Genomic DNA, 24468 nt, shown 5'->3' with positions numbered 1-24468 from the left:
AGGAAAAGAGACCAGAAAGATAGACGAACAACTTGATTATAATATAAATCGGATGTTTACGTGAGCAGTAAACAGCGGATCTCATCTTCTGCATCTGATTGCATCCAGAAATTGCAGCATAACAAAGTGATTTAAGACAGGGGGAAGAGTTATGTTTATTAAGCATTAACTTTGACCGTTGAACAAACAATCCTATTACTAGCAAAGAGTGAGGTATGATTGGGATTCCTCCACTCTTAACCAAAGTTTACGGGTTCGAGCCCACTGAATGGAGATCCTTTCAGAACGTTTTACCCCCTTAATGGATTTAACCAACGCTCTGGATTAGTCTGGAAACAAAAATTTATACACGTACAAAATTTTGTGTAAAACGATACTAATAATCAGGGGATTTTATGAAAAAGAAAATGCCTGCTTAAAGGAAATAAATGCTAATGAAATAAAATAAGAGTAGCGACAGGCATTACCGCCAGTGAAATTGACTGGAGGAAAAATTCGAAACTTAGCCCACTGACCCACATGGATGTCTCTAACACTGTGTTTGGATCATTGTTTTCCATCGTTTTATAATGTATTGTATTGTATTGTACCGTACTGTATTGTATCGTTTTGATGGATACAACATTTGGATAGACTGTATCATTTGCTGTTGTTAAATAACATCTTTATTGTTTGGTTTGACTGTATTGTACTGTACTGTACTGCTACGTTTACTAAAATACGCTCAATTATTTTAAATACGATGCTTATTAAGAATTACTCATAAAAATAATTTATTCATTTGACCTCCGCATCTTCCTCACAGGGAATCATCATTCTACTATAATAGCGAAAGCCCCAAATCGATTTTATACAAACAAACAAACAAAAAATTCACAGCCCCATCAAAACAGTGTAGACAACGGACCTTGAGTTCCTGACCTTTAATGTAGCAAATAATCCATAACTTAAAGTGCATAATATAATAAAATTTTCTAGCAACATGACATATAAAACTCATATCGATCTAGTCAAAGTCTATAAATCTTCAATAGCTAAAACACAAAATATATTTAGTCTAACTCAATTGCCAGGTGACGACATCAAGGTCAGTAAAAGAAATTTGCGGTCTTCCAATGGACACTCAATCAGTGTGCGGCACAAGTCTGCATGTTTTCAAAGAAATATATAAGCTTTCATGTGCATACTAGGCTCTAAATCCAACACTTGTACCATTTGTCATATCTCACTCTCAGGAATAGGTGGCATAGTTGAAAGGCGATTAATTGCATTAGCCAAATTATTCATCTCACCTCTCAACATATCAGCCATGCCTTCAAGATGATCATGTTTAGATTTTTTATTCCTGCTAGAAGTCGGTACCTCTAAATATGCATTCAATTTACGTGCTTCCTGAGTTGATTGATATTGCTCATGTTGTCCATGTTCCTCGATATTTTCCAAAGAGGCAGTATTCATGGAAATTAGTTCATCTACCTCATCAATAGTCAATGAACTATCACTTGATTTTCTCAAATTATTACGAGCGCCTCTTTTTACCATATCTGCTCCAGTCTCAGCTTGCTTTCCAGTAGCTCTATCCCTTCCATATAGCTCAATTAGCTTATCATAATTTCTAATCGGCTTGTTTCTCCATTTAGCAGCTTCAGGCTTAGCCTACACAAAAAAAAAGTACAATATAATAATGCAGAAAATGAGAAAAACATTATAAGATGCAAATAAAGAACAAAACTGCTAATAATAAATGTACCTGTATTAATTGATCCCATACTTCAGATTCAGCATTCCACATATTTGTGTTGGAATCCCATGCAAACCCGCTCTTCCCATTTTGAAAGGTGTCATAACACTTGCTAAATTTTGTTTTAATATTTCTCATTCGGTTGTGAACTCTCTCCTTGGTAAAAACTTTATCTGGAAATTTTGATTGCATCTCTTTCACTATATTGTCAATCGCGTGTGTAGTAAAAGTTCCACCAACCCTGTTTCCAAGTGTGTGCTCATGATAGAATGCATCAATTAAGGCATCATCTATAGCATTTGACCAAATACAAACAGAAGTGTTATCTGAAAGATTTGTATCGCTTGAGGATGCCTTTAACCTTTTCGGCATATTGATAACTACATAATTAAGAGATATTCATAAGACTTAATGAAAACTTTATCAGCATAATATTTGTAAGAGTTATAAAATAAAATAAATGCATAGTACATAATATATTTTATTCAAATAATAGCCAAAATTACTTTCAAACAACATCAAATAAATAAACACGAAAAAATTCGTTGACTTTTTCTCTCCTAGAAGATTAAACTTGATAATTAGCCCACATGTCAGCTGCTATGCCATTTCTAATCAACTCCCCCCTTCTAAACTCTCATTACTTTCCCTAGGATTTGGTGGTTCTTCATGCACATCATTATCATCCATAAGCTCCGCATCAACTTGTGCAAGTAACTCATCATTTGGATCTGCACCTCTTAAGTAGTTGTGCAAAATACAACATGCAGAAATAATAAGCTTTTGGGTTTCAACAGCATATGACGGTTCAGTTGAACTAAAAATTATAGGAAATCTCTTTTTAAGAAATCCAAAAGCTCGTTCAATAGCATTACGCAAAGATGCGTGTCGCAGATTAAGTAATTCACGAGGATTTCGAGGTGGATTTCTTGAATACTCTTTCAAGTGATATCGCTCCCCACGATAAGGCGTAATAAATCCACTTCTCAACATCAATCTAGCATCAACAAGGTAGTATTTTCCTAAAGATAAAAAGTAAAAGCTTTAATTATTTATTCATCACATCTAACTTTCCCTAGATAAATATATGAAATATTTACCTTCTGAAAGTTTTAGCGGGTCTTGTCTATTTAACGCTTCTTTCATGATTCTTGAATCAGATGCCGTCCCTTCACAACCAGCTAACACATATGTGAATTTTAAATCAAATGTGCATGCAGCTAATACATTTTGTGTTGGATAATCTTTTCTTCCACGGTATATGGGTGCTTCACGTTGTGAAACTTTAACACGTATATGTGTTCCATCAATTGCACCAATACAGTCCTGATATTATTATAATAAATTATATGCAATCAACCTTGAATTTAGCTAAAAGTTCAATAAAATTGTATTTGTGTTCACCTTAAAATATGGGTAGAATCTTGGGCTGCTGGCAATTTCAGAAGGAACTTGAGAGCCATCAGATTTTTTAATAAATTTTTCATATAAACCCCAAGATCGCTCGCAGGACAATATGAAAATGACGACTAACCGACTCCCCAGATCGTCGAAAGATAAAAGCCAACTCGCGATTCGTCGTATTATGTGCTAACAGGTAAAGTGTTTTTGCAACTTGCTCTTCAACTGTAGCTTGAAGTGTTGGTCTAAGATCACCCTCTCTAACTAACATCTCACATAGATCGGTAAAAGCTAAAGGGGTCATTCTTATAATATTACGACAAAGTTCAGTTGAGAATAAATGACTCAATAATTCATGTCTAACTTGTTCACTTTCCAGTCGTATATCATGTGTGATCGTACGTCGGTCATTTTCAATTTCACGTACATAAGTCCAAAATCAAATAGCTACTAATCAAGCAGCATATGTAGCTAAAGAGCTCACTTGTTCCAATATCTGTCTATTATTTTGATTATTCCGATCAGCCATCTATAATAAAATTTAGTGAGATACATCAACCAATTAACTACGTAAAATAAATATGAACCGAAAATAAACTCTTCTTCATAGAACACATTATGAAGTATGAAGGAGAATTCAGATACATACTAATAGGATTGTACAAAAAAGAGAATTCTAGTCAAATATTTTATCACATTACACTAAATTAATTAAGTAAACAGAAAAATATATAAGCAAATTTATTTGTTACAACAGAAGCCACACATAATTCATGTTTTATATTTTTTGTCGGTTTTGACTGTATCAAACTAATAACTTGATGCTACACTTTAAACCATTATATTAACTTGATAAATTATATCACCATAATATATAGTTTGCAAATATCATAGATGAACTAACCAGAAAAAATACACAAGAAAAGAGATGGAAAAGTAACGTATTGTTTGAGAAAAAGTGTTATTAATAAGTTATGGAGAAGATAAGGTACGAATCTTGATTAAACAGAAGAAATTGAATAGATATTTAGAAAAACAAAATTTCAACCTAATGTCACTACATAAATTATTTCAGTTTTTTAGAAAAGAGATGAAAACTAACCTGTAAAAACTCTTGTTGGAAAGAAACGAAGACTAGGGAAGTACGTCGTTGACTAGTTGAACGGCAGAAAGAAGATGGAGACAAAGTACTTATTAGTTTGGTGAATATAATATAAACAATAGGTAAAGGGTAAAATTGAAATATAGAATAATAAGTGTGGGCATAATTGGAAAGGAAAATACGGAACAATCCCACCACACCGATTTAGTTGTTTCATAAAATGGGGTTTTTCAATGTTCCGGAACAACGGATTTAACAATACAATACAATCAATTTTATATTAACAATCAAACAAACATTGTATCTGAAGTAACAATACAATACAATACAACCGGAAACAACCATCCAAACAATACGTAAGTGAAAATCTAGACATTTGCAGAAATTACGAAGCACATGTCATGGAATAAGAGTTTTGCCTATTTCCCACCGGCCAAACCTATACAAGCCATGAATTAATATTTTATACTCTATCCTTTTCGAGTTATGTGTATGCGATATTTCTGTATTTAGCAAGTTTTTAATCCTAACCTTCTTATTCTACTCTTAAAAAATTAGCAAGTTTTTAATCCTAAACTTCTTATTCTACTCTTAAAAAATAGTACTCTTTTACGAATGACAACATATTTAAGATCATACGATTCAAATAGTACGGTAACAATACACATTTAGTTGAGACCACGAGATTCGAAGTCTTATTTATGGGTGTATTTGGTATAACGAAAAATATTTTCGTGAAAAATATTTTCTTGGAAAACAAGTAGTGATCTTACAAATTTTTCGGTGCTTGGTACGCAAATTAGAAAAAATAACTTCTCAAGATTATTCGTAAATAATTTAGATACAATAAATATGAAGCCATAAACTTTCGAACCACTTCCGAACCCACGAGTTTCACAAACTTTCGAGTCCGTAAACTCTACAATTTCTAAACCCGCAAACTTTCAAACACATAAACCCCGAACTCATAATGTTGGAACTCGTAAAATTTCGAACTTGTAAACTGAAAAATGAAAGAAATCAAAACTACTTAGAGGTTAGCAGGGTGGATGGTAACGAAAAAGAAAAAAAAAACTGAAATCTGAAAAAAAAAAAAAAAAAAAAAGCCTTTTGGAGAGAGAGGTGGGGCAGGGGAGAGAAAGGAAAGGGCGTTGGGGTTAGATGTGGTGCCGGTGAAGATTTTGGAAAATGTTTTCCTAATATTTTCTAAGAAAGTCATTTTCCTCCTTTCAAGAAAATGTGATATCTAGAAAAATATTTTCCAAACTATTTTGTGCAACAAAACGAAGGATTCCGTCATACCAAACACACCCTATATCCTTTAACTTCGTGCACAATCAAACTAAAATTCTGAATTCATCAATTCTAAAGTCTCAATTCACATATCGGGCGAGCAATTGTAGTTTAAGCTTTCTCAGAATTCTCCCACATGATTGGATCTGTTAGTGCATTTGGCATTTGGGAGTTGAAAAAGAGTAAAACGATAACATAAACACAAAAATCTAGGACTCGAGGCCAGATATAGAATCAATAGGCACTTAGAAGAAGGCTGCATTACATAAGCATTTATGAAACAAAAGAAGTATCTTGATTTAACCCTAGTTCTGACACTCAAGAGGACAAAAGCATTATATAGCTGCTTTACCTTAGACCAAGATCTGAAGCATAACTTAAAACCAGGATACCTAGTAAAGATCACTCTCCTTGTGAGTGTGGATCACACAATCCGAGGTTGGGTAAGAAACACAAGTAAGCAGATAGCCCTCTTTCATTTGGTTGTCGTCCAGAAAAGATCCGTCAGATTGATCAACAGAGCCTGACTCTATCTTCCCAGCACAAGTCGAGCAAGCACCGGCCCTGCACGAATAAGGGAGTTCCACTCCAGCTTCCTCAGCTGCATCGAGGATGTAAGTATCAGAAGGTGCTTCAAACTCATGCTCTGTACCATCTGGACAAACCAACTTGACCTTGTACACGTTTGCTGATGCTCTAAAACCAGAGTCAGCTTTCAAGCCAAAGGATCTCGAGATGCTCCGCACAGAACCCACAGAAGATGGGATTTTAACAAATGCGCTCTTTTTCTGAGTCTGAGGAGCAGCTTTGAACATGCAGGTGGAAGGAAGCCTCACAGTCGACATGTTTTACCTGATCAAATTTACAAGCAATCATGAAATAAACAAGTTATAAAGAGGGGCTATATTGAAGAATGTCTAATACACATCAATGCTGAATAACAGCATATACAGGAAGCATTGAAGTTTGACGTGCCAAATGCAACAAGTAAAATAATCAATCTCGAAGCTTTTGTTTACCTATCCCAGACAGATTCTAACAAGTCCATTTCAGTTCTTCTGATTAATTAAAATTTCTTTTCTAACATGCTAGTGAGAGAAAGAATCATATCTAAACACAGAAATGCGTATACATGTTGCTACTTAAAGCTATGTATTGATTAACATCTGCATAAAACTTTTGGTGTAAGAATAGCAGCAAAGGAGGACTTGCTACAAGGCAAACCGGGTAAGGAATGAATTTGACATTTGAACGATATATGCCCTGCCGTAGATGGAAAAAAGAAATGAAAATCTGATAGTCCATTTCTTAAAAGACAAGGCGTTGAATATCTGGAGCATTATGAGAAGAAACAAGCGAGTGGCTTCATGATCTTCACTCGAAGCTCCATGTTGCGAAGATAAAATTTACTAGCATAATAATTTATGACTCTATACTAAGGAAGTGTGAAACTTAATCTTCTGTACAATGCCAAGGCTATGACTATGGATCGAAGGTATAAGATGCACAGTACACATAAAAGAACAAATAAAAATCTTTGCTTAGTCACCATCTTAATATCCTTTCAAACACTTCGGCAAGGTTAATCAGACTAAAGCATGTGCTTTTTCTTCTTTTCCTATGAAATATACTTCAGGGAATTCAACAAAGGCTTGTGCAATTCTTCTTCTAGATGTTCCCAACTTCTGGCTGAATTATTAAGTTTTAGAGAATTGCATTTTCTCAAAATTAGACTTGGATGCAATTAGTAAATTCCTATGTATCAGAAAGCTATCCTCGCTACCCTCTACATGAATAGTGTTCCTCTATGAATTATCCTACACAAAAAAGGTGTCGTTTTATCCCAATCCAGTAAATCAAATTTCATTAAGAGGGAATACTCAAACACCAGTTTGAAGTCCATTTTCATGTAACTAGTCCTATTTCAGGCTTTAAAGAAAATACACACTCAAAAGCACCAAATCTGGAATACTAAGTATAGAGCTAAGCTTTTCCAATGAGTTATATCATTAAATAAAATCCACACTTGTGATTCAAGCCAGAGTCTATTCACATAATTTAGTTTTCACCAAAATGTTCCTGCATTCATACTTTGAAACAAAATAGAACAAACCAAAGAGAGAAAAGAGAATATAAAACAGAAACTGCAATAAAGACAAAACAATCTCTTTCATTAATCTATTTACGTAATTATGCATAGCAACAAACATTTACATGTACAATAACAAAAAAGAGGTTCCAAAGTCATTTTCCATCTGCATGTCATCCGGCTACAAGTTATGCTGTTTGACCTTGAATTCAATCTCACCAGCAAAAAAAACAATTATACTTTTCAAGGAATTCCAAAAAGTTTCAAATACCCAAAATCCAACCTTTCTTAAAGATTCAATCTTTAATCAGCTACCACAGATACAGAATTTCACCAGATGATAGATAAAAAAAGAGATCTCAACAACCAAAAACAAAAAAATCCAATTCCTAAAGACTCAAACATAGGGGCGGATTTATAGGCACAATTATGGGACACGTTTACCCATGGTCTTTCCGAAAAAATTAGATATTATATATATATTTTTTTTTAAGATTTGGTATAATATTTAACTGTTGACACCCATACTCAAGGAAGATTACTCATAGGAATAAGGATCAATTCCCACTCAATATATCTTTTACTTTAGGAGTGCACCCATATACTAGAAATCCTAGATCGGCTGCTGCTCAAACACATAGGAGAAGACAACATGCACAATAAAATAAGTAGATTCTCACAAGAAAAAACCAAGACTTTTATGAAAAAAATTATTCCAAAAAGCTTGAAAGTTGAAACATCCAAAATCCAGCTTTTTCCTAAATATTCAATCTTTAATTCAACACGAGAGAAATTAAGCACATGATGGACCAAAAAAATCTCAAACACAGGGAAAATAACATGCAACTGAAAAAAGAATAATAGATTCTCAGAACAAAAACCCAAGAATCATTCAAAAGGATAAGGAGATAGAGATGAGAAATTTTTACCGATATAAGAAGCGGGGGTGGTTGGCTGCTGATCTGAGGGGTGAAAGCAAGTAAAGGAAAGTAAGCGGAGTGGTCGAGGGAGCAAGGCTTGAGAGTCCTAATTATTTATTATTTATTATTTATAGACGGAGGAAAAAGTAAAGGGCTTTTGAGATTTGTTGAGAGCCGAAGATTGACAGTGTTTGGCAAAGTTGGCATCAAATTACGGGAGTCACGAGACATGAGAAAAGGATACGTACCCTAAAAACCTACCGCCCATGGGCTTCTCTTCTTTTTCTCATTGCCAATTTTGAAATGACATGTTTGCCCTTCATAAATTTTGTTCTTTGGAATTGTGTTTGAATATGAATACAATTTGGAATTGTTTTTAAATTTTTGTGAGTGATTCAAGTTAAAATTTTGAAAAATAGCTTTTTGAAATTTTTCACATTTCCAAATTCGTGAAATTTGAAAATTCTATGATCAAACACTAATTTTTAAAAAATGCATTATTTTTTATGGCCAAACGGGCTGAAAATTTTCACTTTGCCAAAAGTAACTTTACTTTCAGTTTTCCAGCTAAAAGTATATCGTTAAATATAAAGGAGTACTTATCCTCCTACCATAAATATTGTGTACATCGCAATTCTACTTCTTAATTTGTTGATTTCATTCACAAAAAAAATATTAAAAAAAAAAGTGAGTAACAAAATAAAGCAATTTAAAGCAAGACAGTTTGCTATTCAATTCCAGAAAAATCTGAAGCGTGTTTGGTTATCAGTTTATTTTCGTATACGCACTAACTCTTTTTTTACAATAAATAATTAGGTCCTAAATTTATTTCTATTTTTTAAGGTGCATGTATTCAATTTGGTTCATAGAAAACGGTGTTCACCCACCACTATGAATTTCCTCATATTATATTACTCCTTCAGATTAATGACCAATGATTAGCTTATATCTTGTATTTCTAAGGTGGCGCAAACAACTAAATAATTTATTAAGTAAAGAAAAATTATAATTTAATGTCCGACCCTATGAAAATTTGAGATTTTGCAGTTTGATATCAATGTTTTAGGCTGATAAAACAAAAATTACTCATTGTTCTCTTTCGAACATCTTGTTATTAAAAAAACATCTTGTTATATTGTCAAATGTTTGTATGGTTCACTCTGAGCCGTATGGAAGGGGCTAAAAATAGGAGTCTGGAAGCTAAATGTGGTTCTTTTAGACTCAAAACACTTTTTAAGTGTAAAAAAAAGTTACATTTCTATATAAAATGCGGTTATGAACCGCGTTTTACCTTAACGGCCGTTTGGGACGTTAAGGTAAAATGTGGTACACAACAGCGTTTTATATAAAACGCTTTAGCAAACCGTGTTTTATATAGTAGCTGAAAAGACAAGTATATAAAGCGCGGTTCATTACCGTATTTTATATAAAGCGCGATATGAACCGCATTTTACATGTTTAGTGGGCCCACCAATAACTCTTCTGCGCTTAACTGACATAACAATAATTCAAATATGTAAAACGCCCTTTTAAACCGCGTTTTACTTCCAAAAAATTTAACCCCCCGGATTGGGCATTGTCTTATATAAAGGCGTTAAGGGTTTTGAGAATTATCATTTAGAAATACTCTAACTTCGTGATAAATTTTTCTTGTTGTTAAATTCTCAAGCTTTTTTCATAATGTTTGAAGATCGAAAAGTAAGGGTTTCATTATATTGGGAGGGGGGGGGATGAGGTTGTGGTGGCGAATAACTTAGTGAGCTATAGTTTATCTCCACAGAGTCATGTTAAGTTGCCACTTACAATGGAGTACGTTAGACTGGTATCATTGTTATACAATAAAATGAGATTGAGCAAACGTTTGGTGAATCTTAAAATGACCGAAAGATATACGTATTCTGTGACTTTGCAAGGGGTTGCTTGTTATGCTGAGTTTAACATCGAAGACGATGAAACTCTGAGAGTTTTTTTGGGGACTCCGGATGAATACAAGGAATTTATACTGATAAAATTATTGAAAATGTACGTCAAGGCTGAAGACGTTTGCAATAATGAGGTTGCGCAAAGCAGGGATAACCCTCAATCATTGGGTGGTTATTCTGGAGCAGTTTTAGCCTAACAAGTTCGGGCTGAAAGAGTTTGGCCGGATCTAAACTTATCTCTGCGGGCGAACGAGGAGCGAGGAAATAATTTCTATCCTACTTTACATAATCCACAAGACAACTGGTAAACTTCAATTTTCCTTTGTGTTACGATGTTTATTTTTTGTTGAATTGAATTTGTATTGACACTCATATATTTCATATGGGGGGGGGGGGGGTTGTATCGTCCGGATATCAATTTTACAAGTTATGACCCCACGCCCAGTTGGAATATGCGCAGTTTTGGCGTGTTGGATCACGGCGGTCCATCCGGGAGTCATCACCAACAAGAAAATGTCCATCATGGAATGTCAACACAGTACGACTTGTAAGTGAAGTGATATAGCTATATGTAAAGTATTTATCAATTTGAGTAGCTTATCATTTTGTTGTTTGTGCAGTGAAAACGAGCAACTTGATGGTCCTAACCTCACTCAGTTTCCCGTAGACGACGTATTTACTCGTGATTTGGCAGATGCACAGAGTTAGGAAGATAATAGTGATTATGACAACAATGTCGATGAGTCTGGAGATGACACACCCTTCCCCGACGAGTGTGATGATGAGAAGGAAGTGAATGTCGAACCTGAGCTGACGAGGGAGCATGCTCCTCCACCTCCGATTAGACCAAGAGTGTACAAGTCCCACGTGCCGTTTCATTCAAAGCATATTCCCTACCTTGATAATTTGCCAAGCATGCCGGATGTGGATGCCCTCACAAGGGATCATGACGAAATTCGATCAGCAATGTGGGATGAGTCTAGACCAACGGTGCTGGCAAAGGGCAGGTATTTTCCCGATAAAGCTCGCCTATCCAGGGCTTGTAAAATGTACAGCGTAAGAGCGTATCGTGAGATGATGGTATGGGAGTCAATTCCGGAGGTATACAAGGTCGTATGCCGTAGATACTTTATGGGTTGTAACTGGATACTGCATGCGAGCAAAAAGGAAACAGAGTTGTGGAAAGTGGGTAAACATATTAGCACCTACGTTTGTGAAATGGACACATTCAATGAGAATTACTTCAACTTGGATGTTGACTTGATTTCTCTTGTCTTGATTCCACACTTGAAAGTGTCCATTAGGTACAAGATCAAAGAGTGTATTACATCCGTCCACCAGGAATATGGGTGTACTATTACCAAAAGAAAGGCATATCTCAGGCGCAAACGTGCGTTTGAAATTATTTATGGTGACTGGGATAAGTTATTTTCATCTCTACCTAGGTACATGGTCGCACTGAAACACTTTAATCCCAGGATTGTTGTTCAAAAAGGGGGTCATTCTCTTCTAATTGAACTTCCCCCCCATCCTGTACAGGGGCTAAGCTTACTAGAATGGAAGCATGAGCGGAGTCCAGGAATACTGGAATATATATTCAGATACGTGTTCTGGGCATTTAAACCAGCAATTGATGGTTTTGTGCATTGTCGTCCGGTAATTTTCATAGACGGTACTCATGTCTATGGAAAGTATGATATTAAGCTGTTGATTGTTGTTGCAGTAGATGCCAATGGATAAATATTTCCACTAGCTTTTGCCATTTGTGCCAATGAAAGCGAAGAGACGTGGACACTATTTTTGAACCACTTGAAGCAGCACGTTGTCAAACAACGTTCAGGTATCTGTCTAATATCTGATCGGCATGGTGATATTTTAAGTTCTGTACAGCATTTGCCTGAATGGCAGGAACCCTATGCATACCACTGTTACTGTGTGAGGCACCTGAAGGCTAATTTGCAGAAGAAGTATCCTAATAAGGACTTGCATGATTTAATGTGGATGGATGCAACTGAGCACCAGCAGTGCAAATTCAGGAGGCGCATGGAATCGATTCGGCAGTTAGACGAAAGAGCCTATAATTGGTTGATGCGACATGAGCTTCACAAGTGGACATTGCATGCTGATGGTGGCAGACGATGGGGAGCCCTGACTACAAATGTGTCGGAGTCATTCAACAGGTTATTGAAGTCTGCACGTGGATTGCCTGTCACTGCCATGGTCCGAATGACATTTAAACAGATGGCAGAGAGGTTTGTTGAAAGGCATAGAGGTGCATCGGAATTGATGGACAGGGGTGTTGAATTTATGCCAATACCGATGAGTAGATTTGAGAAATACAGGAGGCGAGCACATTGGCATTCATATTTACAGTATGATCACGACCGGGGTATTTTTGAAGTTTGCACCGCTATCCGTCAATACCGGAGGAATAATCTACACACCGTAAATGAAGCCAGCAGGTTGTGTTCATGTGGGAAATGGACCATCTACCACATGACGTGCTCACATGCCATGAAGTGCTTTCAACGAACAGGTTTAGGGGCAACCAACTATGTTGATAGGCAATAAAGTGTTGCTGCATATGTAAATACAAATAGTGGGCAGTTGCAGCCATTGGGTGCTGAGCATTATTGGCCGCCAGAACCATTTAAAATGCTGTGTAACAAGGACTATTTGCGCAAGCTACAAGTGCAAAAGATAACGCGTATAAGTAACCAAATGGATGTTGGTGATACTGTTTATGTGCGTAAATGTGGCATATGCTCGCAAACAGGATACGACCGTTGTAAATGTCCTTCAGCTGGTTTGGGTGGCGGTGGTAATCTAGCTCCTGGTGCAAGGTTGTCTAATGTACCCAACTATCAAGGATACACCTAGTGTTTTATTTCGTAATATTTTTTGTTATAAGTGTCTGTACTTGTTTATGTTGCAAGATGTATCAAATAAAATTATGTTCCACAGCCTTGTTACATCTTATTCATATTTAACTTTTTCAGTTAGAAAACTACACTGTAAGAGGAGGAAGATGTTTGATAAATAAGTGAATATATATAGCGCGGTTAAATACTACGTTTTGTGTGTTGTCTTGTCAATATGAAAAGCTGTCCGACTGCGAAAAAGCTATTTCGTTTCAGAAAAAATATTTAACACGCCATATATAACGTGGTTAAATATTACGTTTTGTGTGAATATATATAGCACGATTAAATACTACGCTTTGTGTGTTGCCTTGTCAATTTGAAAAGCTGCCCGACTGCGAAAAAGCTGTTTCGTTTCAGAAAAAATATTTAGCACGCCATATATAGCGCGGTTAAATACTATATTTTGTGTGAATATATATAGCGCGGTTGAATACTACATTTTGTGTGTTGTCTTGTCGTTCTGAAAAGCTGCCCGACTGCGAAAAAGTTGTTTTATATCAGAAAGAATCTTTAACACGCCATATATAGCGCGGTTAAATACTACATTTTGTGTGAATATATATAGCGCGGTTGAATACTACGTTTTGTATGTTACCTTGCCTATAAATAACGGGCGCATTCTAGTTATTTTCTGCACTTAACAATAACCAATATCAAAACTATCCATAAAAGCAAGGTTTTTCTTTACGCTTTAACAAATGTCTGAACGCCTTTATGTACCAAGGTGCAAGTGCGGCAAAAAATGCACAATGAAAGACTGTTGGGATGATGGTGAAGTTGGACGCCGCTACTGGATGTGTGTAAACAAGTTTTATAGGGTTCTCGACGAACCTATTTACAATTTTGAGGTATGGATTGATGAACCCTGTCAGCAGGAATACTACAAAGATTCTTTGCAGTATCTTCATGATTTGGCCAAAAAATAGTGGGAATATGAACGAGAATACAAACTAGAAGTTGCGGAGTTGAAGGAGAAACTCAAAGAGGTGGAAGAAGAAAAAAATAAGCTAGAAGAAAAATTTAAGTGGTTGGAGCAGAGAATACTAGGCGGTGGTAACTAAACAATGACATGTATGTGTTGAGTGTAGTAGTATATCTTTATGTTTCCCGTGTCATGTGTTTTCATTAGTTGTACTGAATTTAAGTTATGTTAAGTTTCTATGTTTGTGTTTGTGTAGTAGTGTTAAAATAAAGAAGAAACGGGGTAATAAAAACATAATGCACATATTATGTAAGCATAAAAAATTGTTGTTATTATTTACATAATTTAATATTTACATAATGTACATAAAATACAAAAAAAGAAAATCAATGTGTCCCACAGCCTGTGTGCTTAAATGCAGCCGCTGGCCTGAGGCGCATCCCTTCCCGCCCGGATACGCTATCAGGATCATCCTCATCATGCCGCTTCTTTATATGAGGATGCGCTGCAGCATGATCGTCAGTAGTGCTGGCAGGATCGGTAGAAGGGGCCGTCGGTCCATCAGCAACCTACAAAACAATAAGTCATCTTAGTATATGAAAATATATATTAGTAATGTTAAGTACTAAGTCAAAAAAAAATTCTTACCATGGTCTCGTGGGGGCTCCCGAATATAAGCACTAGTGGGCTCTTGCTCAGCATCACACAAAGTGGCCTCCGTGACGGGCTGGGGTGAAGCCTTAATGAGAAAATTATAAAGTTATTTATGGCGAATCAATGAGATAAAAACAAATTAAAATTTAATAGTAATACAAACATACCTGCGCCTGTGAAAGATCCACAGCACCCGTCGACGATGAGCCAAAACTCAGCCGGCGCCCACCATCCACATCTCGGGTCGGTCGATCCTCAGCAGCGATCGATGGGCCTGAAAAGAACTGCTCCCAATCTCCGGTAATGCTCGTGCCCATGATCAACAATGGATCTGATGGGGTCACCTGCGATGCCACTGGAGTCAGCGCCAGTAGAAGGCTGTACGACGGCATGCTGCTGGGATGCTCGTCTGGCTGAGCGAGGTAACCCGGCAGATCAGCTCCAACATCCTCATCAGGTGCCTCAACGCCCCCTTGCTGGGGACCACCTCATCGCCGGCCACCACGACCCCGTGGGGCACCCCTGCCTCGTAGGACAGCCCGTCCCCTTGCGCGTGGGACAAGCCTACCCCGATGGTAGTGCTCTGGAGCCATATAAGCAGGGACGTGATGTAAGTGCTCGTCCTCTATGGCTCGTTGCAGTGTCCGGGCATCCAGCTCTGTAACTTGCCGGCCATACTCATGCAAAGCGACCGCAGGCTCGCCGGCATGCTGCTGCATCTGCAGTCCCAACTGGTGGACTAAATGTAGACCAATAGCCTGCACAACATGTAAAATATAAATTACAGAACGCTATATCACAATTATGAGTAAGAATACCAAATAACATACTAGTGCCTCGTGCCTCCCGGCGTATGGAACGTACCGAGCGCCAGCTTGATGATTGGGGTTCCCGACAAAAAGTTAGGTAACGCGCGGTATCAAGGAATATAATCACGCTTAGTATCCTGTCGATTCGGTGAAGGGGGGGGGGGTTGGAATCAGCTCTAATCGCTGTTCCCAAGTAAATATCGGATCCTGTAGCCATGCCAAATATTGGTCGTCCACCCTGGTACAATCATGCCGCTGGTAATGTGTGGTCTCCCATGTGGGCAGTGTCGGTACGAGCTACAGCCTGCCAAACTGACAAACTACCCGCTCGGTGGCATGATGCTCCACAATATCAAGGCAGAACAACGGGACGGAAGAGCCCCACATAAGTCGGCCGGCCAAGCAATAATCGGGCAATCCAACTATCACCGCGTCGGTGTATAGCGTCCACATGAACTAGTAAGGAAGAACAAAAAATGTCAGTATACACAATTTGTGTTTGAAGCAATGATAAGTAAACTTAGATATACATTTACCTGTGCGCCATCCAGCAAATCCAATATATCCCTGCACAAGGAGAGATTATGCCGAGCCTCGTACTCGCGCGTATGTCCCCGTCGGAGTACCCACCTCCTAGCTAGAGGGAGCAACTCCGGTGGTACATCTGGATCTAATGGTAGTAGAGGTGGCTGCAACTGCAGAAACCGCTCCCAGGCCCAAACCTAACATAAAATGTTGACGTCAAACTTAAGATATAATTTTACTAGGTATGTTAATATGAATAGAGTATTCGAATATGTTGTCACATGTAGTAGCGGCAAGAATCCAGCAACCTCACGCTGGGTGCCCATCCTCGCCCGGCACATGCATCTGTACAAGTAGGCGAGAACAGCAGAGCCCCAGCTGTACTGGGTTAAATCATCTAGCCGCTCAAGATGATGAAGAAATCTCAAGCTAACTAGGTTCCCCGAAGTGTTCGGGAACAAGACCCCTCCAAACAACATGAGTAACAGCAACCTCGTATACCGGTCAACATGATAATTCGGTGTATCGCCATCGATCTGAGGATGTAATGCCTCCAACCACAGACGAATAGTTGTCAATGGAAAACGACTGGTCCCATGCAGTAGAGTCTCATCCTCTGGCCGGAAAGCAGTGAGCCGCTGCAGCATGTCCAGGTACTACGCACATGTCATCTCTCTCATGCCAGGCGACAGTGAAACGGCCAGTCCATCAACGGGCATCCCATATAAAACCTCCACGTCCTGCAGTGTGACGGTGGCCTCACCAATGGGAAGGTCCGGTTTCCACCGCTCTATCAGGGCCGTGATCAAAGACCAATCGAGCTGCAGCCTCTCGATCTCAATCATCCTGTAGAAACCAGTGTCCCGCAGGCGCGTGATTACACGGGCATGGAGAATTCTGTCATGCAGAAAGTCTCACATGTCGTCCACTCTTCTGGCGCGGAGAGACCGGGTCAGTAACTCACCCTCCCATATGTGGGCGGACCTATGGTCGCCATGTAACGAGAGTAGCTCATCGCTAGAAGGTCCGGGATGAATAGGCGGCGCCTCCATGTCGTCTACTGTAAATCAGACAACATTAATTACATGTTAGTTTTATAATTTTATATGCTTGTTTGTGGATTAAATAATTAAAATTTTATAATTAAATATTCACATATGGGTTCCAGGCTCGATATTTGGAGCCCAGTAGGTCACGACCCGGATTTTCCACCTCCGGGAGTCGTGATGGCGCCTACTCGTGAAAGCTAGGCAAACCGACAGTTACAGTTTTACCACAATTATTATTAATCAAACAGAAACAGATAATAACTAAAACCAAACAAATATGAAATGCGGAAGTGATATAACAGTTCAACAACTCTAGTACATAACTACCCTAGTGATCTGGTGTCACAATCCACGAACGTCTAAGAATTTCTACAAATATAAGTTTGAAAGAAGTACGTCTGTTCTCAAAGTAGAAAGAGATAGGAAAGACAAAAAAAAAAGGCGGAAAGGGGGACTCCAGGCTCTGCGGACGCTGGCAGATCTACCTTGGGTCTCCCGGGTATGAAGGCAGCAACCTCAAATCTACTCACAAGGTCCGACACCAAAATCTGCACAAAAAGTGCAGAGTGCAGTATCAGTACAACCGACCCCATGTACTGGTAAATGTCGAGCCTAACCTCGGCGAAGTAGTGACGAGGCTAGGACACGACAACCATATAAACTTGTGCAGTTAAATCATATACGAGCAGAACAATAATAACAGAAAAGTATCAGATAAAGATAGGAAGGGGAAACATGCTGCGGGGGATATCAAATTCTGACAGTAATTCAACAGAGAAGCAAAATAAACACCATATTCGAATCAACTGGAATAATGAAATAGTAACACGTGCACGGCATCACCCTTCGTGCTTTTACTCTCTTCCTCTCCATAAGAAACAACAGAAATGGCACGGCATCACCCTTCGTGCATTAACACTCATAATCATGGCACGGCATCACCCTTCGTGCATTAACTCTCATAATCATGGTACGACATCACCCTTCGTGCATTAACACTCACGGAAATAGGCACGACATCACCCTTCAAGCATTAACACTCTCTCACAATATCGTGCACGGTATCACCCTTCGTGCTTTACACTCTTCCTCACCCAAATAATAGAAACAATAATATCCCGGCAAGGGAATCAACTATAACCAATCTCGTTTCAACAGTTAATTTCACAACGTAAGTCTTAACTCGAGTCAATACTCAACAATTATCCAATACCAAGAAAATATCATAAGACTTGTTCAACATGGGGAATCATCAATTTAAGCATGAATAGTACATAATAAGAAACACAACAGTCACAGTTTAAGACTCACTAGCATGCTCAACATCAACGTATAGATACTCGTCACCGCACCTATACATCGTACTCAACACTAACACGTAGCAAATAAGACAACAACACCTATTCCCTCAAGCTAAGGTTAGACCAAACACTTACCTCGATTCCACGGCCAAAACTCAAGCCTCAATTACCACTTTTCCTTTGATTTCCACTTCCAAACCGCCCGAATCTATGAATAATTAACTAAAATTAACATCAATTAACGCTAAATAAACCAATTCTAATGCATGAGTTTAGATTTCCCAATGTTTTCTCCAAAAAGTCAAAAATCGACCCCGGGCTCGCTTGGTCAAAACTCGAAGTTCGAACCAAAACCCGACTACCCATTCACCCACGAGTACAAATATGCAATTGGTTTTGAAATACGACCTCAATTTGAGGTCCAAATCCCTAATTTTTGAAATTCTTAAATTCTACCCAAGAGCACCCAATTTTCCATGAAAAACACTAGATTTTGAGATGAAATCATGTAAAAAGATGAAATAGATTGAAGATAATGAGTTAAGATTCATTTACCTATGAGTTGGAGAAGAACTTGCTCTAGGAAAATCGCCCTTTAGAGATTAGTGTCACGACCCAATTTCCATACCCGGTCGTGATGGCGACTCTCATGATGACAAGGCCAGCCAACTAACCCAATCCGTTTCTTTAACAATTATTAAACATAAATGTATAGATAAATATAGCTTAACGACAATAATAACTAGTATGTACAACCCAACACAACCCGACCGGGGTGTCACAAGTCACGAGCATCTAAAGGAAACCTGAACACAACTACAGGGCCAATAATAATATATAAGGAAAAATCCTGGAAATCAAAAGACAACATCCGGTGCCACGAACGCTGGCGGTCACCTTGCTCAGCTACAATAGCCCTACCTTCAATCAGCTAATAACCCGCTACCGGGTGAACAATACCTGCAACTGCACGCGAGGTGCAGGGAGTAAAGTGAGTACTTCCAACTCAGTGGTAATAAGAGTAAATAATAACTGAGAGGCAAGAAATCACGTAAGAGCCCTCCATCATGCTATATAGGACAGTACAACTCTTTGAGAAAATAGTAAAACCGTGAAATCCTTTAGAAAATCTATCTGGGCTCAGTTACAAACCTCTTTTGAAAATATCTTTTTCAACAGTTAAGCAAATGAATGCGAAACAGGTAATGCAAGCCAGCACGTAAGTCATCCCCTCGGGCACAGCACTCCATTAACAGATAACACCAGGGTATCTGGTAAACAGTACAAGAAGTAGCATGGATGCCGGTGAAATGAGAGTGCTGAATGTCATGACACGTAATACAAACAGGAACCAATGCATGAGTGCAATGCAATGCATATGACCGGTACACTCAGGTATCCACTGCGGCGTGCAGTCCGAGCCAACCATGTATTTAACGTCGACGGCGCTCACTGGGGGTGTGTACAGACTCCGGAGGGGCTCCTACAGCCCAAGCGCAATAATCAAGCCATCTCGTGGCATGAACCAGGCCCTCGGCCTCAATATCAGTACAGTACTGCTGCGGCGCGCAGCCCGAGCCAACCATATATCCAGAAATCACTATAACACTGCTGCGGCGCGCAGCCCGATCCATGCTCAGTCCAGAAATGCACATAAGCCACTTGGGCAATATTAAAATAACAGTTCTCACCTCAAAACGTCAATAAATGTTGTTTAAGTTCACAAATCTTAGAAAAAAAATGGCTGAGTTTTCAAATTGGTATTAAAACCCTGGACCGAGATCAAATAGTATGAAAAAATGATGCGAAAACAGTGATATCAATCCCTGAAGGATTCACATAGTTGGCACGAAGCCCAAACATGGCAATCAGTCCAAATAGCAGTGATAACAAATAATTTCCAGTCAAATACGTAGTAATTTCATCAATCGGGACGGACCAAGTCACAATCCCCAACGGTGCTCTACCCCACGCTCATACCTGGCGTGCAAGTCACCACAATACAGCACTATGATGTGCAAATCCGGGGTTTCAAACCCTCAGGATATCATTTACAAGTATTACTCACCTCGAACCGGCGAAATCTCTAGCCCGCGACGCCTTTGCCCCTCCAATCGGCCTCCACGTGCGTCGAATCTAACCAAAATCAGAGCGAATACATCACACTATGCCAAGGGAACAATACCCAATCGAAAACAATCAAAATATAGCAAAAATCTCGAAACTAGTAAAACCCGAGCCCCGGGCCCACTTCTCGAAAAATTACAAAACTCACATTACCGGATTCCTCGTCTCGCCACGAGTTCATATATACCAAGAACTCCCAAATCCGAGCTCAAATGGCCTATCAAATCCCAATTTAAAATATCAAAAACTCAAGCCCTAGCTTTACCCCTTTTTGAAGAATTTCAACCAATTTCCATGTTAAATCTATCAAAGTTACATGTATTTAGGCCAAGGGACTTACCTCCAATCACACCTAGTCGAAATCCCCCTTCAATTCCGTCCAATAGCTCCCAAGCTCGCTTAAAAATGGTGGAAATAACATAACCCTCGCGGAACAAAATGAATATAAAACTCCTACTGGCTTCAGGGGTTTCCGCTTCTGCGGTCCCCACCCCCGCTTCCGCGCAACCGCTTCTGCGGTTTTTGTCCGCTTATGCGGAATTTCATTAAAACTCAAGGGCCGCTTCTGCGACACAAATTTCCGCTTCTGCGGAAGCTCACCTCCTGGCCAAACCCGCTTCTGCGACCGCCTGTCCGCTTCTGCGGACTCGCTTAAGCGAAAAGTGTTCCGCTTCTGCGGAACTGCCCAACTCCACTCCAGACCGCTTTTGCGACCAAGATTACGCTTCTGCGGAACCGCTTATGCGGTCCATTTCCGCAGAAGCGAACATACCAGATACCAGCAAAATATGCCATTTCCTCAACTTGAATTTCATCCCGATAGACATCGGAAATCACCCCGAGGCCCCCGGGACCTCAACCAAAAGCACCAACATGGCTTAAAACATCATACGAACTTGCTCCAATCATCAAAACACACCTGACAACACTAAAATCATCAATTCACATCGGATTCAAGCCTAAGTTCTTCAAAATTTTCCGAAATGCACTTTCGATCAAAAACCCGACCAACCGATGTCCGAATGACCTGAAAATTTGCACACATATCCAAAATCACTTAACGAAGCTACAGCAACTCTCGGAATTCCATTCCGACCCTCGGATCAAAATCTCACATATCAACCGGATTTCGCCAAAATGCTAACTTCGCCAATTCAAGCCTAATTCTACACCGGACCTCGAAAATCAATTTCGATCGCACTCCTAAGTCACAAATCATCCCCCGAAGCTAACCAAATCACTAGAAATCACATCCGAGCCCTATAACTCACAAGTCAACGTCCGGTTGACTTTTCCAACTTAAGCCTTCTTAAAAGAGACTAAGTGTCTCATTTCTTATCAAAACCAATTCGAATCAACTCTAACTCAGTCGTTGCTGATAATGAAACATGAAGAAGCAATAAATGAGGAAAATAGGGCGGTTATACCTGATACGACGGGTCGGGTCGTTACAATTAGATTTTGAAAATTTGAAGAATGAATGAAAAATCCCATCCAAGACCCAACTTAACAGGCGCAGATGTCGCAATTGCGACCTGAGCTTCGCAATTGCAAAGGTCCATCGATATTGCGAGAACTATCACACCACTGCTGCCTTCGCAATTGCAAAGGAATGTTCGCAATTGCGAACACCAACCTCCGCAATTGCGACAAAAAGATCGCAAATGCGATCACCCCCCTTCCCAGACTCTCTTCGCAATTGCGAAGTTATGTTCGCATTTGCGAACTAAGCCGGCCCAGGCCTTCTTTGAATTTGCGATAAAGGTCTCACAATTGCCATCACTGTTTTCCCCGCAATTGCGAACTTTGGTCTCGCATTTGCGAGATCAGAGGCCAACACCAGAACTGTAGCACCTGCAATTTTTTTTCAAGTCCAAAACACTCCGTAGCCTATCCAAAACTCACCCGAGCCCTCGGAGCTCCAAACCAAACATGCATACAAGTCTAAAAACATCATAGGGACTTGCTCGTGCGATCAAATCGCCAAAATAACATCTCAAATAATGAATTTAACACCAAAACTCATGATTTTCTTAAAATAGTTCAAAATTTCCATTTTCTCAACCAAGGGTCCGATTCATGTCATATCAACTTCGTTTCTTACCAAATTTTACAGACATAACTTAATTACCATATTAAACCTGTACTGGGCTCCGTAACTAAAATACGGGCCCGATACCATCAAGTTCAAACATTATTCAATTTCTAAAACTCCTTATATTTTCCAGCAAACAATTTTCTTCAAAAATTCATTTCTCGGGCTAGGGACCTCGGAATTCGATTCCGAGCATACGTCCAGGTTCCATATTTTCCTACGGACCCTCCAGGACAGCCGGAACACGGGTCCAGGTCAGTTACCCAAAACATTGACCAATGTCAACTTTAATCAATTTCGAAGGAAAATTTCCATATTGTTCTTAAATTTCACATAAAAGCTTTCCGGAAATGCGCCCGGACTGCGCATGCAAATCGAGGAGGAAGAAAATAAGGTTCTCAAGGCCTCAGAACCCGGATTTGGATTCTAAAACACAAGATGACCCCTTGGGTCATCACATTCTCCACCTTCGTCCTCGAACGGACATAGAAAAGTACCTGAGTCGGTGAAAAGATGGGGATATCGGCTCCGTATATCGGACTCGAACTCCCAGGTAGCTGCCTTAACAGGTTGACCTCTCCACTGCACACGAATTGAACGGAAATTCTTTGACCTCAACTGACGAACCTGCCGGTCTAGAATAGCTACCAGCTCCTCCTCATAGGCCAAGTCCTTGTCCAACTGGACAGTGCTGAAGTCTAACACTTGAGATGGATCGCCGTGATACTTCCGAAGCATGGACACATGAAATGCTGGATGCACAACTGATAAACTCAGCGGCAACGCAAGTCTATAAGCCACTTTTCCCACTCGATGAAGGATCTCAAAAGGACCGATGAACCTAGGGCTTGGCTCGCCCTTCTTCCCAAATCTCATCACGCCCTTCATGGGCGATACCCGAAACAACGCTCACTCTCCGACCATGATTGCCACATCACGAACCTTACGGTTGGCATAACTCTTTTGCCTGGACTGAGCTGTACGAAGCCTATCCTGAATGATCTTAACCTTCTGATCGCAGCCAACTCTGCACCACTAAAAAGTAGAGAGAGAGGGTCGCAATAGCTTTTACCCGATTTGTGGGTCGGGATCGAATCCACAGAGAGTTAGCATTGGAGTTGAGTATCTATCTAGTTTAGGATCGCCTGCGTGTTCTTAATTGATATTCTCATAATTTTTGGGGTTTTCTTTATATTCTACTATTATCAATTACTAATTGGAAATACAACTAGATTAAGCTAAGAGTAAATTGCTACAAGTTGTATCTAATGGTTTAAAAGGCACTAGGGTAGTGACTTTCACCTAGGTGGCTAATTGACGGGTAATTGCATATAAGGCACGATTGACATGATTAGGGAAATATGTTATAACCGTTGCTCAATACTACCCACTCTACACCTCTCGGTAGAAAGAGTGGTTTTGCCCAATTGACTCTCTCGAGACTAATTGGGTATGCATATTTGCCCGAGCAACTAGGGTTCAAGTCGGGTAATTACTCTCTCGAGGTTTAACCCTTTAATTGGGACTATCAAATCTCTTGAGTCCATCCCAATTCCTTGTTGGGTCAATTTTGGAGACTTAGGCTCTCTTTCTC

General features: G+C 39.4%; 2 protein-coding genes across 2 annotated transcripts; both read right to left on the bottom strand.

Moving 5' to 3' along the window:
• Positions 1 to 1076: 1076 nt before the first annotated feature.
• Positions 1077 to 3446, bottom strand: LOC109212065. The gene is made up of 5 exons (XM_019375685.1): positions 3276 to 3446; positions 2842 to 3067; positions 2386 to 2763; positions 1751 to 2121; positions 1077 to 1656 (listed from the first exon to the last, which is right to left on the bottom strand). The coding sequence occupies exons 1-5, from the start codon at positions 3444 to 3446 to the stop codon at positions 1219 to 1221; spliced, it is 1584 nt and encodes a 527-aa protein (XP_019231230.1). The 3' UTR covers positions 1077 to 1218.
• A 2301-nt stretch (positions 3447 to 5747) lies between these two features.
• Positions 5748 to 8742, bottom strand: LOC109212066 (ferredoxin, root R-B1-like). The gene is made up of 2 exons (XM_019375686.1): positions 8556 to 8742; positions 5748 to 6389 (listed from the first exon to the last, which is right to left on the bottom strand). Exon 2 carries the CDS (start codon positions 6380 to 6382, stop codon positions 5930 to 5932), a length of 453 nt encoding a protein of 150 aa, XP_019231231.1. The 5' UTR covers positions 6383 to 6389; positions 8556 to 8742; the 3' UTR covers positions 5748 to 5929.
• Positions 8743 to 24468: the final 15726 nt, after the last annotated feature.

The sequence above is a fragment of the Nicotiana attenuata genome, unplaced genomic scaffold (assembly GCF_001879085.1).
Source record: "Nicotiana attenuata strain UT unplaced genomic scaffold, NIATTr2, whole genome shotgun sequence".
Taxonomy (NCBI): Eukaryota; Viridiplantae; Streptophyta; class Magnoliopsida; order Solanales; family Solanaceae; genus Nicotiana; species Nicotiana attenuata.
The sequence above is the reverse complement of the archived record's forward strand: the minus strand, read 5'-3'. Positions and strand labels throughout refer to the sequence as shown.